General features: G+C 41.7%; 1 protein-coding gene across 1 annotated transcript in view; it reads left to right on the plus strand.

The window, feature by feature from the left end:
• Nucleotides 1-4183: 4183 nt before the first annotated feature.
• TGFBR2 (transforming growth factor beta receptor 2) overlaps nucleotides 4184-18946 on the plus strand; it is a 58634-nt gene continuing 43871 nt past the window's right edge. Inside the window, exon 1 of the mRNA XM_058023737.1 lies at nucleotides 4184-4306. Coding sequence (XP_057879720.1) covers nucleotides 4213-4306 — 94 coding nt within the window. The 5' untranslated portion in view covers nucleotides 4184-4212. The remainder of the gene's footprint in view (nucleotides 4307-18946) is intronic.

The following is an 18946-nucleotide window of genomic DNA, read 5'->3' on the forward strand; positions in this document are numbered from 1 at the left end:
CTGCATGCCAAGCACCCTCAATTTGAAAATTAGCAGGCAAATGTCAGTTTTGTGAACAGAGTGCTGCAGTGAATGGAGGTTTTGAGTTTCAAATAATACAGGCTTACAAAATTTGACTTTGATTTGAACTGAAATTCCAAAATTTCTCTGAAAAATAAACTTCTTGCCTAACTGTAGTGAAATCAGTGTCAGATATTGTTCCCATGTTCTTTCTTCATATGTAACATGGAGAGAACAAAAAAAAAAAATCAAAACTAATAGCCTCCTTCAAAACAAAAGCCAATCTGTATCACTATGAAAACATCAAAATGGGGCATGCCAGTTTTTCAAGCAGATTTGCTATTTTTATTTTGAAAGTAGTTATAACAAAACTTGTCCAGAGTCATCAATGGTTTTATTTGGGCCAAGCTACTTCTTCTAGTTACTTCATAAATCGTTTCAGTAAGGCAATATCAGCATACTGTGTACCTGGTTGCCTCGTGTCATTCCAAACAAAAATCACAGGCATTAACTCCAATGACTGCCAATGGGTAAAGCATCATGTAGCTTACTTTATGTGATGTATACAATTCAAAGGGCATTTTCTTTAGGATTCATGTCTTTAACGTCAGATACCTACCAAGTAGATGTCTGGGCTAATTATGCTCCCTATCATCAGCTCTTTGTGTTTAGAAGGGTTTTAAAATATCTAGATTCCTTTCTCTCCTTGGATGATCAAGGAAATGTGGGTGACCTAATAACCTGCTGCCACCAAAATGGCAGTTCTGTTCATCCAGCATTTGTCCTCCATCCTTTGGTTCTTGAACCTGATCTGGGACTATCCCATCACAGTGAAACATCAGACCAAGGCTAAATTTTAGGCAGCTAAAGTAAGTTGAGATGTCTCACCCCACACCACATATATCAGCTCTACACAGGCATGAATATTATGTTGTGTTAGTGCAACTGTATAGGCCTTACTTAAGTCTGCATCTGGGAACTATCTTGTTCTGGGATTGTTACATAAAGCAACACTGCAGTTAATAAACTAATCGAAATAATTGCTTTATTGTGGACATCAGCAGCTTGTGGCTGTGAGCAGAATGGTTCTGAGTGTATGTTAAGTACAGTGAAACAACAGCTTTTTTGTAACAATGAATGTTTTGTAGGAGCTTGAAAGTGTTTTTCTACAAGGATAATGCTGTAGTTCATGTGGTATCTTGACAGAAATAATATACTGAAAGCTAGAAAATAGAATAACAAAGAGATCATTTATACTCGGTATTTTATGGACTGTTTTAAAAGCTATACTTAAAACATGCAGCAAGGAGCAGTTAGCATGTTTTCTCTAGGAGACCCTGAGATACAAGAGGTACTAAATTGTTTGCATTCTCAGTATATATTTCCAAGGCTCAGAAAGAAAACACAATATTCAGTGCTTTGATATTTTGCCTTTTCAAATGAGGAACTGAAAATAGCTGTCTTCCCTTACCCTGTCAGGCTGGAGATTATTATTTACACCATTAATCTCCCACTTTTGAAGAGGACTCTTCCTCTACCTCAGTCAGGCTGAGGTTAAATACTCACAGTTTCAATTTAGAAGAAACTGCTATCTGAAAACAGGGAACTGGGAGCTATGAACAAGGAAATGGAAAGAAATTACCAGCTTAGTCTTGTTTCATATATTTTGGTTGTCCAGGGAATCCTGATTAAGCTGCATTTGGGCCCTAAAAGGGAGGTTTGTAGTGCTCAAAAAGGCAAAATATGAGTTTTCACTAATGAGCCTGTCTGGGATAAATCTGTGACCCAAAGTTGGCTTTACTTTGACTTCCACACAGACTATTGGTGACAAAGATACACTACCCTTCCCCTGAGGATATCCAGGTAAGATTTCCTTCCACACAAAAACATTCTAGTTAACATCTCTCACTGGGGTTCTCTGAACAGTCAAAGCTCACCTGTAGCACAATCCTCACTGCATGATGATCTGTAAAAATAAAGGCAGTTCTTACATGGAAATATCAAATTCCTGAAGTCTACCTGTAGTAGACTCCTCACTTGCTGGGTAACAGGTGCTGTATCACCTCATGTGAGAGAAGGGCAGGGATGCCTGGCTGCACTCGAGGATTTGAGACCACTGGAAACCCGAATACAGCCCTTCCCAAAGGCAGCATCTCCTGCCAGTCTCCATCACTTACTGCCAGACCCTTGATGAAAGAGACTGGGCAGAATATGCCTATATTGGAAAAGAGCCACAGCACTCCTGTGAGGGAGAGAGATGCGAGTGAGACAGTGTCAGGCTTGCCAAGTCATGCCTGGATTGTGACAGGTTTGAACAGTAATATTAAATCTGTACTTGTTTGCTTTTAAACTTCTTTTTCATCTTGGAAGGTAGTCGCCAGAAACTAATAGGAGAGTTCAGCACACACAGCCAACTTTCTAAGCAAACTGCAACTCTTTGGCACCTGCAACTTGACAGCTCTGAGGAGAGAGCAGTGTACAGCACACAGTATATACTTGTGGGAGTTGAGAAATGCTTTTGTTTAAGTGGATACTGCAAACACAGCCACCTTCTAGCACAGAGCTGGTGCACAGGAACTGATAAGAACACCCCAGTCTATGCTCAAAGGGGGGTCTGCAACTTTTCTTACCTCTGGAGGGTGGTGACCACCACATGTTTGAGTGAATCTTGACTATATTAAAAGAGGGTGAGGGAGAGGGAAATGCTCTTGGAGAGAGGTTTATGAGAGTTTGTACAGTAAACTGAGACTTCATGGTGAAAATATGCATTTAGGGAGTGTTTAAAACTAAATTTACATAAAAGCACAATTATTTTTTTTTAATGTCTGTTATAGGCCAATTAAATTCTTTATGCAAACATTTCCAAATTCAGACAGAGGTGATCTGGGACATTCAGAGCATGAATTACATATATTGCCCCGAGGGCTTAGCCCTCCTTCTGAAATACCCAGATCTGTACCTCTAACTAATGTTGTAACTGAGACAAAAGCGAATCAACAACGTTGGAACAATCGTCCTCAAATTATCCCCATGTACATCAGTTTACCCTTCAATCAATGCCCAGCCATTTAAATCAGAGAGGAAGGAAGACTGTGAGCTGAAAATGGGTCTCAATACAACTGCTGTCTATGCAGTGACTGGATTTATACTGGCAGAGAGCTCAAGCCTTATTCAGGTTCAAAACTGAATGATTCTTACAATCTCTAACAGGGCCGTGAAAAGCTGGCATCACCAGTGTGCTCCTACTCTCTGAATCCTGGGTGCAACTTCCCCTTGTAGAGAAGACAAAATCTCTGGTAGAAGTTCCTTTGGAGAGGGATGGAGACATTTGTGTCACATGCACAGCATTTGAGGTAAAGTAGTGCACAACCAGCCTATTTGGGAGCAAAACAAGCAGCAGGTGGCAAGTTGTTCCAGTCAGCTTCAACATCTGCAAGCTGAGTGCCCAGTTAGTCTGCGTGAATATTTCCTGCTGTTACCCCGACTTCAACCTTCCCTGCTCCCTGCTTTAGTTCATCTGCAGGCTACGTCCTTCTTTCCGATACCCCTTCTGCCAGAGGAGGAAACAAGCTGCTGCAGCAGCATCGCTAAGGTCAGGGATACGGATGCGGGGAGGAGCTCTGCAAAGTCCCCATGTCCCAAATGACTCGACTGGGTCCTTTTCAACTCGCAGGGAGGGAGCAGTAGCCCTCCGAGCTGGCGGTTTCCTGTCGACCTTGAGGCTCCCCGCACGGCACGGTGCAGCTCCGGGCGGGTGCCCGGGCCCGGTCCCCGCCTCGGAGGGAGGCAGGCGCAGCCATCCGGGCTGCACGTCGGGGCTGGCCCCGGCGCGCTTGTGGTGGGAGAGCCAGACCTGAGAGGGGCTGGCCTCTGGCAGATGATTGACACCAAACTGGGTGAGGTTTCATGTTAAAAGGAAAAAAAAAAAGGAAAAAGGAAAGAAAAAGGGCGAGAGCAGGGGAGGGGGTGACTGTGGGAAGGGGGAGAAGGAACTACTGTAAGAGTAAGAAAGTCCTGCCCAGCTGTTTGCGAAGTTTAAGATTTCCTGTTTCCCCTGCAGCGCCGAAGTGAAGTTTCAGTGAGTCACCCGCGGTCCCGAGCAGCGGAGCGGCGCAGCCCCGCTCCCCGCCAGCCCCGCCACCGCCGCCGCGGCCTCCCCGCCGCCCCCGCGCCCCGCCCGCGGCTCGCCGGCCGCGCCGATCCGGCTCCGCGATGACTCCCCGGCTGCCGAGGAGCCTGCGGCGGCTGCTGCTGCTCCTTTCCCTCTGGGCGCTCATGGGCAGCTCGCTCCCCGCTCTGCTCCGGGGTAAGTGCGCGCCGGCCCGCGCTGCCGCTTGACAGCTGCCGGGGCCGGAGCGGGGCGGGAGGGGACGGGGGCAGGCGGCGAGGGACAGGCGTCCGCCGCGGGAGGCGGGGGACACGGTTGCTAAGAAAGTTTTGAGGCTGGAAACATTTCGGGAGGGGGTGAGCGTGTTTGTTGATGGCTCTGCGGGAGAGTAAGCGGGGAAGAAAGGACTGGGAGTCTCGGGGTTTCGCGGCCAAAGCTGAGGTCCGTCCGTGGAGGGAATAGCGGGGAGAAAGGAGCGGATTTGGCAGGAAATCAGCCGGGTCTGCTCGGGCCGGAGGAGCCCGGAGAGGGCATGTGGGGGCTGCCTGCAGTGGCCGGGGAAAGGGCTGCAGGGCCTGCCCGCAGCTGATGCGGCGGCTCCCGCACCTGGTGCGGCCCCGTGTGCAGGGCCGGGCCGGGGGAGCCGCGGCGCCTTGGCAGCGCCCTCCGGGCCGGCCCCGCCGCTCGGCCGGGCACCGGGTGTGTGTGTGTGTGTGCTGCACCGCCGCTCGGCCGGGCACCGGGTGTGTGTGTGCTGCACAGCCCCGGCCACACGGCCGGAGTGCCTCGGGTGCTCTCAGAGGAGGGCCTGTGCGCGGCCACAGAGCCCGCTGCTGCGCGGGTCTGCACTTGGTTACCAACACTTGGGTTTCGTGAGAGTTTCTGCTAAGAGCGGAGTCCAGCCGTGGCTGTGAGCAGTTGGACTGAAAAGCACTCATTTCTCCGGCACTGACTGTGCATGTTGTTTGGCTCACTTTAAAAGTGACACTTTACAATCCTTACCCTGCTTCTACCAAGACATCCTTAGGTAGGTTTTTGGGGTCTGCAACTTGCAGTATTCTTCATATCATAATTTATTATATACTATGAGCCAAAGTTCTGCTGCAAAAACAAGATTCCTGCCCTGAGCAGCCTTCTGTCTCTGTCCTACCAGTAGTTACCCACATCTGTGAATTAACATCTGTAAAATCAAGGTTAGGCCCTAAATCACATTGCAGAACAAGTGGTGAACCTAAAAGGAGAACCAAGAGATTGCAGCAAACTGCATCTGAAACACTGGTGAAGAATTAAGAAGCTTTCTAAGATGTCTTGTAATGGCACATCTGGATTTAGTCTTCAGGTAAGGTGTGCACACCTGGGCTTCTACAAACTTTGCCCTGGGCCCTCTGATTCTCCTGTCTGGTCCATTCATGGTCAGCAGTTGATCTCAAATTTTGGCAGAAACATAATAATATATAGTAGATAACTCTTGAATAGCTACTGCCTCTAGCTATGTGCAGTTTTGACTAACTTCATGCTTCATTAACAGCCCTGTCAAAGTCAACAGGTTTTGCATACCTGCAAAGTTACTCATGAAAACTTAGGGCAGAAGAAAAGAACAGTGTAAGAATAAGAGACTATGGTGTCCCACAACTCAAAGTTATATTAAATTTGAGGTGTGTAGCTTCTTGTTAATATTATATATTTTCTCTATAATTTTTCATTATCGTAAATCATAATCAACTAGTGATGGCCTTTATTTTGACCCCCAGCCTCAAACTTTTGCAGATTCCTATCACAAAATACTTTAAATGGAGAAGCTCAGCTTTTGTTAATCTTGTGTTATTTATTATTATACTTTGTTTTTTCCCACTCAGTCAGTTATAGACAGTCTCAAACTATGGGTCGATTTTTAAAGGCAGGCATGGTTCAAGAGTTTGTTCACCTTTCTTGTCATAGGTCCAGTGAGGAAAAAGAACATAAACTAGCTACAATTCCAGCATTTTTCGTACTCATCTTCATCTACAGCCTACAATAACCAAAACTGAGTAGGCCTGTTGTCAGATAATCTATCCCATAGCTTCAAAAGCTGTTTTGATAACCACCATAGGATTCTATTGTGCCATAGAATTCTATTATGACAGAAGAGTTGATCAGAAAGCAACAGTTCTGTGGAGCAGAAAGTGTGAGGTTTGGATGTTGGTAGTTATCTGGCACCAGAATGAAAATTAGAGCTGCCAAATGCTTGGGGGAAAACAAAACAGAAAAAAGAAAACAAAAAGCTACTTATTTTGTAATATTTCATCACTATAGTGAGGCTGAAAAAAAAAAAGGAGATATATTAGTCTCAGAAGACCTCAGTTCCCAGGTATGCCTAGTAACTAACCAGATGGCTAGTTAACAAAGCAGCAGCTAATATTTCATTTTAACATTCTTCACAGCAAAATGTTAGACAAGAATGACACATTCCCGTAAGGATTTTGAAAAAACCCACAAATTCATGAACAGGTTCAACAAGAATTTTCTCCTTTGAAAAAGATACTCTCATGTCCTGTACTACGTAGAAGTAATTGACTTTTTTGCATAGAGTAAAGGAGCAAGGTGTAATTTTTTTTGAATGATTTTGAATGATTTATTGAGCACTTTATCAATTAATGGCAGTGCAACACAGCAGTTGCCCATGTAAGAAATTGGTGTTAGTGTGTTCAAGTGAATATGAATTTGTAGTTTGTCTTTGGGTGATCAGAACCAGAAATTTGTTCCTTGGAATCATCCATGTAATAATTGTTCATCTCTGAACATCAGGAACTTAATATCTCCATTCAGCCAAACTCTATTTCCATTATTGTCTATTTTTTTGAAAGTCATATCAGAGTTAGTTAATTTTATAGTATGAAAATCAAATTTAGAGCTTCAGATGTTTGCAAAAGGAAAGTAGGAGAGCAAAATCTCGTAACGGGATGGAACATGTTTGTGACAGGATTGAGTCTAAAATGCATTCCTGCCCCCCATTAAAACTGGCATTTTTCCAGGTATTTCAGGAGGGAAGTAGGGATGTATCAGAGATGATATTGCATTTTCTTCTATTTATGGGGTATCCTTGAATTGTGAGACTTTTATACCTAAGACTTTGAAAAACACTTTTGTTTACTTGCTATTTTTAGTTCATTGGCATTAACAAGCTTCTCTAATAATCAGGTGGTGAATTCCATATCAGAATGGTTTCTATTAAAAAATTATGAGCCAGATCTTAAACTTCTGCAAATTAATATAGTTCCATTAGCATTAGTAGAGTTATACAGAGTTACAGCAGGTTTCCTGAGACAGTTTCAAAAGTAATTTCAAAAAAAAGGGCAATGGAGTAATTCAGAGTTTTTCATATTCATAGTATTTTTTCACTCATATTTTATAAACACTTACTATTATATGACCTATATTTAGTCAAACAACATTGCTTCAAAATGAAATTCTCCTTTCTGGGATGAATTGTTACAGTTTGAAAGATGTAGCATCCTATAATGGGGCCTAATAAAAGTTGTCATTGTGACAAGGTTAACTCTGAACATGGGAGGAAATATGGTATCAGGCTCTTACCAGAAGGAACATTCCTCGTGGTTTGGTTTGTGGGGGTTTTTGCAAGTTTTTTTTTAAAGGCTTTTAGAAAGCATTTGCTCTTTTGAGGGGAAAAAAAAAAAACAGCCAAATATCACTGTAGCACCCGTTGTTGGAGTTTCCGATGCTTATATTTCCTCTGCAAGATATTTTTAAAGTGATACATTATTGGTTTTTTGGGTTTTTATTTTTTTGCATTTGTGGCACAGGAACTCTTTTCTCAGTAATGTATGTGTGTGCTACATGCACTTTGCTTACATTCACTGCCACTCCTGCGACCTCAGAAGAGCTGTGCCTTACTTCCAGTACTGCCAAAATGAGCAAAACCAACAGGTTGTGCCCAATCTGGTACTCTTGGATCTTGCATAACAGGGTGCATTTATTTCAGCTAGGTATGCTGAAACATGCTCACTCGTGCTGTGACAGATCCTGATGAAAGTGATCGTGCAATCTCCACCCTGGCTGGCATGGCCACAGTCCAGCCCACAGTGAGAGGCAGAGCTTCCAGCCACCTCTGTGGTCCCAGGATCAGCAGGGGGAACAGCTGATTTGCTACAGCCCTGATCTGCCCATGGTTCCCACAGCCCTTCTGGCACCTGACAAGCAGAGGAATGAAAGGGTGCCCTGAGGCAGGTGGGAGACAGCAGCGTTATTTCCTTTGCCACAGAGGAGCCTGTTGACTCAGGGGAAATACCTAGGTAGGCACATCCCAGGAACATTAGATATTTTGTATGGCCAGAGCATTGCAAACTCAGTAAAATTGACTGAGGTATCAACCAGTCTCTAAAGATGTTGTAGAGTACAAGGGGTTCCCAGTGGAAGTAGTGGAGAGCCTGTCCTTGATATGAAAAAGACAGTTGGCTGAATCCTAGTCTAAGAGAGTAAGTGCTGAGATTTGGGTTACTTAATTGATCTTTAGCCTTAAATTTTGTTGGTATTAGAGAGGTCTTTTGTTTTGTGGGGTTTTTTTCCCTTCCCATAGGATAATGGGAAGTGATTTTTAAACCCTTATAAAATGGTTTCAAGAATAAAATAAAAGGCGATGAAAAACTACTTGTGCTTTTCTATGAACTCTTGTTCTGGAAGGTCAAAATAGACTAAAATAAATCAGAAAGAGTATGTCTTGGCTTTGACAGCCAAAGTCCTTTGGAAGTTTAATTTCACTGGCAGGTGTTGTATTAAGAAACAGCAGAGAAGCTTCTTACTACTGGGGATAGATTGCTTTTACAGCAAGGAGTGGGAGTACACACTGAGACAGGGCAAATGCCACTGTAAGCAATGGGTTGGCACTAAAAATCTGCAGAATTGGGTTCTCAGTGACCCAGCTAAATCTTCAACAGTTGTTTTTCATATTATGTCTGCACTCTGGCATAGCAACAGAGCAGCAGCACTGGCACTTGTTGAGTACAACATTTTATATCCTACTGCCTGAAAGAACATGGTTTCAGTGGTGTACAGATGTTTAGGGTAAGATATGTAAAGAGAGCAAATTGCTTCAAACGCCATCCACTGATGGAATCTCATCCAGAGGAGTAGTTAGAACTAACAAATCTCACCAGGAATTGTTTAATTCCATTTTTTCCTGGTGACAGCATGCTCATCATTTGTATGTGTACATTAGCTTCTAGAGATTTTAGCAGAATTGAAATTGAAGCATATTTTAAAGATCCTGCCCAGCAGTTCGTATAGGCTAATGTCAGCTTGTTTGCATTGCTGCACAGCTTTAGCAACTGTTCTAGATTTTAAGAAATGATAACATTAGCAGTGTCAGGGGAAGTACTAGTTGCTGATTTGTCCATGTTCATGCATTTTTTTTTTTAATATGCCATTTCCTTGCTCTTTCTCTTGCTGTGAATGCCATTGTAGTTGTTACAGCTGGAACTACCTGTCCTTTTTTTCGCATGGGTTTTAAAGCCTTTTCACCTCTGGGAAGATCGTCTCAGGAAGAAATAGTTTTCCCTTGCTCAAACAAGTGGTATTTAGCAAGAACTTCCTGCTGGCATTCATCCCTGAGTTAATCTGGTTGAAATTACAGTTGGTTGAGAGGTTTTGACACTGTTTTTCATGGGAAAATGCTGATTTGTCAAAACTGAGACAATTTGTGGAAATGTACCAGTTTCCATTAAACTTTCATCAGGAAACATTTCCTTTTTTTTTTTTTTTTTTTTTTTTTTTTTTTTTTTTTTTTTTTTGTTTCTTCCCTAGTCCACAGTGGAATTTCTGATATAGAAAGATAAAAAAATAATCATTAATCAATAATTAGACTAAACACTGGTCAATGGAAGAAAGGTGGGATTAAGTGCATGGCCTGACTCACAAAATGCACATTTGAAACTGCAGCTCCCCCTATCCACTCTCCCCAGGATATTGGAGGGCTGTCACTCTCACTGGGCATGCATATATAGACATCCCCATATCTAACACCTCCAATGATTTTGGTTTCACTCTGTTGTGTGTATGAGAATGTATGAAATGTTGAAGCACTTTGTGTGGCAGGAAAAATATTCCCCTGACAGCGTTTTTCACGTTGACGTGTAGCCTTGTGTTCATTTGCTCCTTGTTGGGTGGGAATGGAAGGGCTCTGAATGGCTTGAGTCCTCTAGTCTTTGTTTCATATCGTAATAACAAGCTGTATTCAGAAATCTGTGTCATGCAAAGGAACCAAAATTTGTATTATTAACAGTCCTGTTAGTCTGACTCTAGGATTCCAATTCTCTGCTCACCCAGAGCAGTGTTTTGGCAAAAATTGGACTGAAATGAATAGATTTCAGGAGCAGATAGAGGAGTCTGCTTCCTCACACTTAAAGCATGCTTCAGTTGACTACCCAGTAGTTACATCCCTACAGTGACACCTGGGATTAACACTGTGCCTTTCCAATGGCAATTTGAAACCAGAGGTATTAGAAAGCTGTCTTCTATTCCTACTCTCTTCTGTTTGTACCCAAGCACTTCAGCCCACACCCTCAAATGAGCTGTTTCCCTGTTCTCTTAAGTAGATACCTGAGGTTTTAAGATAAAAAAAGAAAGATTTATCAAGCAGCCAAAGCTATACGTTTAGCAAGTGATTTGCAAGTCACACTACATTCTTTATTGTGTGTTTATAGTTACCAGTAACACAAGTTTTGAAAGGTCAGTTCTGCCCTCTCTGCAGCTGATCAGTTCTTCCAAAACATTGCATTGGTATTCCCATGGGCTTTGTTTAATGCAGCATTAAAGCCCAGTTAAAAAAACTGGTCTACGCAGGGGACATTAGAAAATGCAGATTTGTTCCCAAGGTCATGGTGGTTCTGTCAGGGCTTAGAGACTTTTTTCTGTGAATCTGAACAGTACACCCAGAGAGCAGCAGGAAGGTCTCACAGTTCTATTCCTCGGAGCAACATTTTCCAAGTAAAGACCCGAGCGTGGTTCTTACGTGCCTGGGGCACTTTAACAGGTCCCTTTAAAAACTAGCATTGTGCAAGTGGAGCGCGTGCAGCCAGGCTGTCAGCTGGCATAAATCAGCTTCCTCTGTTCAAGCCGAGGAACCTGCCCTGATTTATACCAGCTGGCAGAATCTGGCCACAGAATAAATAATAGGCAACTGTATGTTATGAGGCTGTAATTCCCTCGAGGGGGCTTTTGTGGTATCAGTCTTACAGGAGCCAGAGTGATCTGGTTCTCTTTCTTGGAGCTAGAGAGTAATTTGACTGCAGTTTTTTGAAGTCCTCAGAACATTAAGAATGGGAGATTTCAGAAGGAGAATGCTTCCAAACTTCTTGTAAGGTATCATTAAGAATTTTTGCCCAGGAGAAGTCATGGTAGGGGAATTTGGGAGGATGCAGATGAATTGATGTGGGATAAGCAGTCCCAAAAAGATAAATATGTAAGAATGATGATTTCTTATCATGACCAGGACTTTCCTTTAAAAACACTTGTGTGCATTTCCTAAGATGTATGAAAACTGAAGCTCCCTCATCACTGATAAGCTTCTTGTGCTGGTGTAGTTAATAAGGAAGAAGAGTGGAGAATGTGAAATGAGGACTAAAGAACAAATGCCTTCTCAGAATGTGGATGTGGTTTTTAATTTTGTTTAACATTTTACCCAGAAGGATCATAAGTGAGCTGGTACTCAATTTATTGACTTAGCAAGAAAAGGGGTTTCAGTTAGATTTATCAAGTGTTGACCTGTAATTCTACTGGATCTAAATATTTTAGATGTGAGATGCAGGTGAGCCATCTCCCTCCAGTTTTAATCCTGCTATGGATTCTGCAGCTCAGAATGGGATTAAGTTCATCATGCCTATACATCACCTGTTGGCATGGTTCGATGGTGCCTGGGGCTTTTTGGATGATAATGTGGCAATTTTGTAGATTTCATCTCACTAACTAATATAAGCACATCTTTAATGTTGCTGTACAAGGGGCCGAACTTTGAAGCAGACCACAGGTGATTAGTAATGGGTTATCTCTTCTGGTTATTTTCAGAGAAGAAAGCAGAAGCAGCTATCCAGGATTCTTGTGTGTCTTGAGATACTGATCTGGTCTGATCCTGAGCCTAATTAGCAGCTTAGATACTGCTGAAAACTTGTTACATAAAGTTGTAGTACATCTGTGGTTTGGATAGCACCTCTTCGGCAACAATTTAAGTCAGGTCTTAGTTCTCAAAGGAAGATTAAATTTCTTACCATTTTGGCTGCCCTCCTGATTTTAGCATTACCAGGCTGTCCTGAACAACTTCCGTATGCTTTGGGAGCTCTGTGGCTGGAGCAAATGTGAAGTCATAGTTACATCGGGACTCGGTGTACCTTAAAGTACTGCAGCCAGCAGTGTATGTGAATAACTTCTAGCCACTGAAGTCCATGCTTGGGGAAGTAGGATAGATGTAACTACATCTTTTTTCTTTCTCAGCTTTTTTCCTCCACCTGTCTAGTCTCTTAAAATATTCCTTCTTTATGCAGTTAGTATCCGCTGTGCAAATTCAGGCTGCACTTGGGGTGCTCTGCTCTCAGCTTAAGCTTTCCTTTAACGTGACTGGGTAGTGATTTCAGAGTGTTCCATTCTTCTTGAGAAACTTACAGAAAGGGTGCAGGAAGTAAGGAGTAAATCTTTGTGTTTCACTAACGGGAAACATTTAATGAGATTTTTAAAAATTTTGAACAATCTGCAGTCAGGAACCAATGGAGAAGAGCTGTCATTTGCAGGTGCTGGTTGATCTTTTATTCCCTTTGATCAGTCCTGCCCACCAGCATGCAGCAATTACCCTTCTCATTTGTCTCTGGCATACAAGGGGATCTGTGATTCTGCAGTGACCGTGCTGTGGCAGTAGGCCAGCTGCCCTGCTGTGTACCTTCTACCTCTCAACAGCTCCTATTACCAATTTTCACGGTTGCCTTGCCTCCTTTTCCTACAGTGGTTAGAGCTTTTGCCCTGAAAGTGGGAGACCCATGGTCATGTCACTCCTCAGCCTGAGAGTATCTAAACTCCATCAATGAAAGGCTCTAGGATGAAGGATCCTTGCTGGCTGAGACAGGGGAAGGCTTTAGAGGCAGCACTTTGCAGAAAAAGGGTTGACATGTGTGTGGGTGGTCCCCCAAAGCATGTCACAGGAGAAGAAAGCCTGTTCCCTGATGGATTCATTCATTATTCCAGCCCCTGCAGGGTGACTGATATTCTCTCCGGGGAGTTCACAGCACAACAAAGAGACACTCAACATACAGAATCTTTTTTCCTTTCTAAACTGAAAACAACCATTTCTCATCCTCATGAAAAGATCAGAGGGGACCATGTAATAGTCATGACTTCGTAAGCTTCTTTATTTAAGCCTTCGCAAAGTAACTAGGTCAGCAATACATGCCTCTGGGCTATTGAATTTCCCTTCTTCCCCTCAGTCTATTCTTCCATTTCCTCACCCAGCTTTACCACAAGGGAATGCCTTAAGTCAAAAATCTGGGAAGCTGATCCTTTTATTGCATTTGTAGTATTCTCATCTGGTAAGTACAGTGCCAGGCCATGAGGCTTTCAGAGCTATCATAACCCAAGTTTGCTTGTAAACAGGAACACCACACTGTCTGGTTGTAACTAAAGCCATATCTGCTTTCTCCTTGCTCTGGATAATAGATATAGGAAGATATTCAGCAGGAAGAGTAACTCTTCTGGAAAAGAAAATACAACCAAAATGTGTTTCCTTTTTTTGTTTTTCTTTCTCCATCAGCTTCTTGCTCACACATTCCTTACTTCTCACATTTTATACTTTTGCCTTAAGGTTTCTGGCTGGCTGGGGGCTTTGCTGTTCTCACTTTTTCCTGACACCCCACTGGCATGATGAATATTTATTAGTGCAGGAGCAGCCTAGGAATTCTTATACATATATGTCCTCTGATTTTAATGTTTGTGAAGGAAAATAAAAATGTGATCCCAGCTAAATCACCAATATTCAGGAACTGGGGTTCAGAATGAAGAATCAGGCATATCCTGTTATTTAAAAAAATATGCACTTGACCCTAAACAATTTCAAAGTACCTGTATTAGACATGAAAGTTCATCCTGTACAGACTGAAAAGGATTAGAGGCTCCTTATTTCATATGGGAGAAGGAGACAAGATCTGTTGGTGACTTACAGCTAAGAACAACTTTTGCATCTAAGCCTATGGTTAAAGCAGTGAACTAGGAAATGAGAAGCCTCTTAGTCTTTAGAGACTCAAACACAGATTTCCAGCTTCCCATAATCTCATCCATTGTATTTTCGAGGCCACCATTAAACTTCAGTACAGTCATTTATATTAGTATTTCCACAGTTTCAACTTGTGTTGCTCAATATATGAGAAAAAGTAATGCAATGATGTGTTAATTACAGTTTCTATAGACAATTCTAGAAGTTGTGGGAAATGAACAGAGATTGTTTCAACACTTGCCTATTGTTATTGGGAAACTGAGGTTCAAAGAGAGTCATAACCTCTGTTCTTTCTCTACAGAAATTCTGGATTAAAGCCTTTAGAGCATCCAGAAATTCTCAACAATCTCAAGCACCCTGTCAAGTCCAATACTATATAAGCACTTTTTTCCTCCCCTATTTTTCTCTGGTTAAGAGGCTGTGTGCCAGGAGCTTGGTGAGGCACATGGAAGCTTTGGTGACTTTCTTCTGTTTGACAGCTGAGGGCCTAACTTTTCCCTCAGTTGTCCACATATATATTATTCATGGTTCAACCAATTTGCACATTCCCAAACCAGGCTTTTTTCTTCTGGTGGCTCATAGTGTGATTATCAGGCATGTACCTACTGGTGGTTTGAAGGCAGAAACTTACTGGCCTTCTCATGGGTGAAGGTGGGTAGCAAATGCTAGAAGCAAACAACTAATTATTTGAAGTATCTCACTCTTGAAAGCTAACGACAAGGCACATTTACCACTATCATAACCACATGCCTAGAAATAGAAAGCACTGACACCTGCTTTTCCAAGCTGTTGCTTGGCCTGAGTACTTAGACTGCTCATACAATCATCACTTTTCCCTTTAAAAAGTGGATTTTGATTTAAGTTTCCACTGTGCTTTTGGAAATGAGATGTAGTTTGCTTTTACCAGGGCATCAATTTCTACTCTATTGTCCTTAGCCTGCAGTGGGTAAGGAAGGAGGAGGTACTGTTTGTTTGGAATCATGCTGTCTCTTTTGCATTTTCAGGTGAGAGTTTAATGTTAATAATTTCCTGCTTTTTCAACATGATGGATTGTTGTGGTTTTGGATAAAGGAAGAGCTAAAGAATTAGGAATAGTACCCACAGCTGCTGTTCTCTGGCTGGATATGAGATATGGTTGGTTAGATTGGTCAGATATGCAGGCACTTTGCCATGCCTTGTTAAGTTACCATAAATAACATAAACACCACTAACTGGGATAATTTGCCTTAAGGCACAGTTAAGATTGTGCAGCCTAGCTGAATCTGCTCTGCCAGAATGCTTAGCTGTAGGTAGCAGAGCTCAAGTGGAAGTTTGCCACAGTTAGTTGGTGGAAAATAGGGTTTTAAGCTGTGCTAACTTGATGTTTTAGACTCCATGGGGGACAATATTTTGAAAGGTGAAAAAGCATCTGTTTTGAAAAATGGAAGATGTAGGTGAATGAAACCACCCCAGACACAAGGGTTGCATTTTTAGCAAACAGGATACTTTCATTATCAGAGTATGGCCAAGGCATGTGATAGACTTTCCAATGTGAATCTCTAAATTAAGGCAGGGTTTGGCTTGTTAAACTCATAACCAGGTACGTTAGGGCTTTGCAAAATTAGCTGGGTGGAATGGCTTCACTTTCAGAAGGCCAGACTGGGAATACCATCCATAGAGTCATAGGGCTCTTGTAACCTTTGAATCTTTGATGCAGCAGGTTTCCACCACCAGGCTGGTATCACTTGCATCCCTGTCAGAGTTAAGACTAGCATCTCCAGGAGTAACAAAACAGTTAAACTGCTCTGCTAACTAATGTTGTACAGGGATATTTCAAATATGCATGAGTTATAAAATTTTACATCCAAGGAATTTAAAAAATGTCTCCATTGCTATGGAACACTTTCCTCTGGTATAGTCTAAGCTATTACTGTGTTGGGAAAGCTTGGAATAGTTTTGCCTTATGAGAGCACTTTTAAAAACAAACTGTGTTGTACATGAGTGCAGTGTTTGTGAGAAATGCCAAAGTGACAGGTTTAGAGAATGAGCTGCCCATGTCACTGAGCAGTTTTGCCAGAAACCGTAACAAAGCATGTAACTGGCTCGTGGTGTTTGAGGGATGCTGAGTGGCTCGGCTGCTAGACCGTGTTATGCACAGCTTCCTCAAGGACAGTTGTTGAAATAGTATTTTCATGATGTAATTATTAATCCACTTGGCATTTGATTAAAAAGATCAAGGCATTTCATAGAAGCCCTTAGACATCCTGCAGACTCCTATTGATTTGTACAGTTGAATAAGTGCCCTCCAGATTAAGGATGATGATGACCAATATCCAGAAACACTTGATGGCTCTAAAATATTAAACATCAATGAGTATAAGTTGACATAGCAACACTCAAAAATCACAGCATCTGGTGAAGATCTTATCCTATTAAATTTAACTCATATGTGTGACAATAAACATCTTCTGTCCTGCAGTGGCAGGAGCATTATGTAGTAGCAGAGGAACATAATGCCAGAAATGAACTGCACTGGTTAAAAATTTATCAAGTGTCATTATATCTTGCTTTTCATAGTTCTTAGTTGTTAGGAAAAAAAATGATTGAAGTAACTGGATGAAATTTGATGTATTCAGATGAAAATTGAGAGGTAGTGGTAGGTTCTGAGCTGCTGCTTGGCACACTTGCTCTTGTGATTCTGTCTTACCTCTTCCCAGCTTTCACTTCAATAGAAGCAATTGTTTCTTAGAGACTTAAATTAGTCTTTTCTTTGCAATGTTTCTTTTAAACAAGCTTGCAAGTGTATATGCTGTCTTGGAGTCCTGGTGAAAGATTATGGTCTTAAGAATTACTGAAGAGATAGCTGGAGGACTGAAATAGTGGATTTAGAGTAAACAACTATTACATAAAGCAACTGGGAGGGGAAAACCCTGGAAATCCAACTTGATGTGTACATTTCAAATTTACAATTATATTCTACCTCATAATAAATGAAGTGTAAGGACCTGCAGTCCCTCACATATCTTCAGGCAGGTAGACTAAACATTTTAGATTGGCAAGTCCCTTCCTGCTGAGCAGCACCTAATGTGGGAATGTCTTCCCCTTACATTGTAATGCAAGCCCTGGTAGGGGCTGGGTGCTGCAAGCAGTGAGTAATGTGTTGTTGTATGGAATGAGGAGTGTTGTGTTCCTACATGCAGGTCCTTTAGCGTCCACAGTTAATTTCTTTTAATGTGGGTGGACCATGCACTCATATAGATTCAAGTGTCCTTAAAATACTCAGTTTTGTGATATACTGAATGAATTATCTTTGCATGTGATTTAGAAATAATGGCAAAGATAAGGACCTTTCAGTGAAAATTAAAGAGAGGTATTTATGGGTGAAAAACCTATTTATTTCAGAATGGGCAGGTTATAGTCATGGCCTTTATTTTCCTTTAAGCCCAGTAAAATTTCAACCTCAGATAGAAATGAAGGAGTCCTTATTTTGTGCCCTTATTTCAGCAGGCTGTTATTGCCAGCTAGTGATTCACAGTCTCAGAGGTAACGGGGAGAGTAATTTGCAAATGCATGAAAAGGAGCAGCTAACGCCTGGGAGATATGTTAGCAAATTTACCTCTGGCAGACAAAGGAGATGCTGCTTTGTTGAGAGAGATAGTTCTTTACCAAGAAATCTGGTAACTCACTAAGAGTGTGCCACAGCAGTAGGGTCTTTGCAACAGAAGTCTGAAAAAGAAAGTTTTCCTAAGGTTGAATATCATTAGCAGTGTGTAGTTTTATGCATATGCCCTTTTCTCAATACGCAGTATATAATTCCCATTAATAGTTGTGGAAGTTAGATGCCTCTATCAAGATAGCATGTCCCCAGGGTATTGAATTCTATTATTCTGCTTCTTTGCATTAACTTGACAGAGACAAATATAACCATCCAAGCTACTGAATTTGAGAAGGATGTGTATTTTTCTTCAAATCTATTCAAAGTGATTCTACTCCTAGGGGATTACATTTGTGTCTAACTTTTCTCTGATTTACTATTTTAGCTGAGCTGATGGATTATGAAAGAAAGTAATTTCTTTTTAATACTGTTTTCCTGAATCTGTCATTCAAAACTTGCTGTGTGGGGACAGAATGGTTCATAAGCACCATTTTCCTGAAGGAAAATGGCTTCTCACAGTAAAAAGGAGCTCTGAACAGAGCTTCCGCATAAACATGTTTGCCCATCAGTAGCTGACAGAGGAGCCTCTGTGTGTGTGCTAAGGATGTAGACTTGTTAAATGAGTCTTCTTATTTGGAAACAGTTTTTCAAATAGACTAGCAATGATGGATTATATTCAGTTCTAGAGAAAGAAATTGCATAATCGGTATATTATATTGTAAACTAGTACCATAATAGTATCCTCTAGGCATGGGCTGTGCCTTAACTTAAATTCCAGATCTCTCAAATATTCCTCAAGATCAGAGGTCTTCAAAAACCTAAATAAAATCAGGTCTTTCATGCTGCTTACATTAGTAAGTTGTCTTTTTATATTAAGCTTAAACCAAAATCCCCAGGTAACAATTTTAGAATTGTTACTACAATTTTTGCATGCATAACATCCTTGTTTTTGTTTTGTTTTCTT

Source organism: Melospiza georgiana, chromosome 1, assembly GCF_028018845.1.
Source record: "Melospiza georgiana isolate bMelGeo1 chromosome 1, bMelGeo1.pri, whole genome shotgun sequence".
In the NCBI taxonomy this organism is placed as follows: Eukaryota; Metazoa; Chordata; class Aves; order Passeriformes; family Passerellidae; genus Melospiza; species Melospiza georgiana.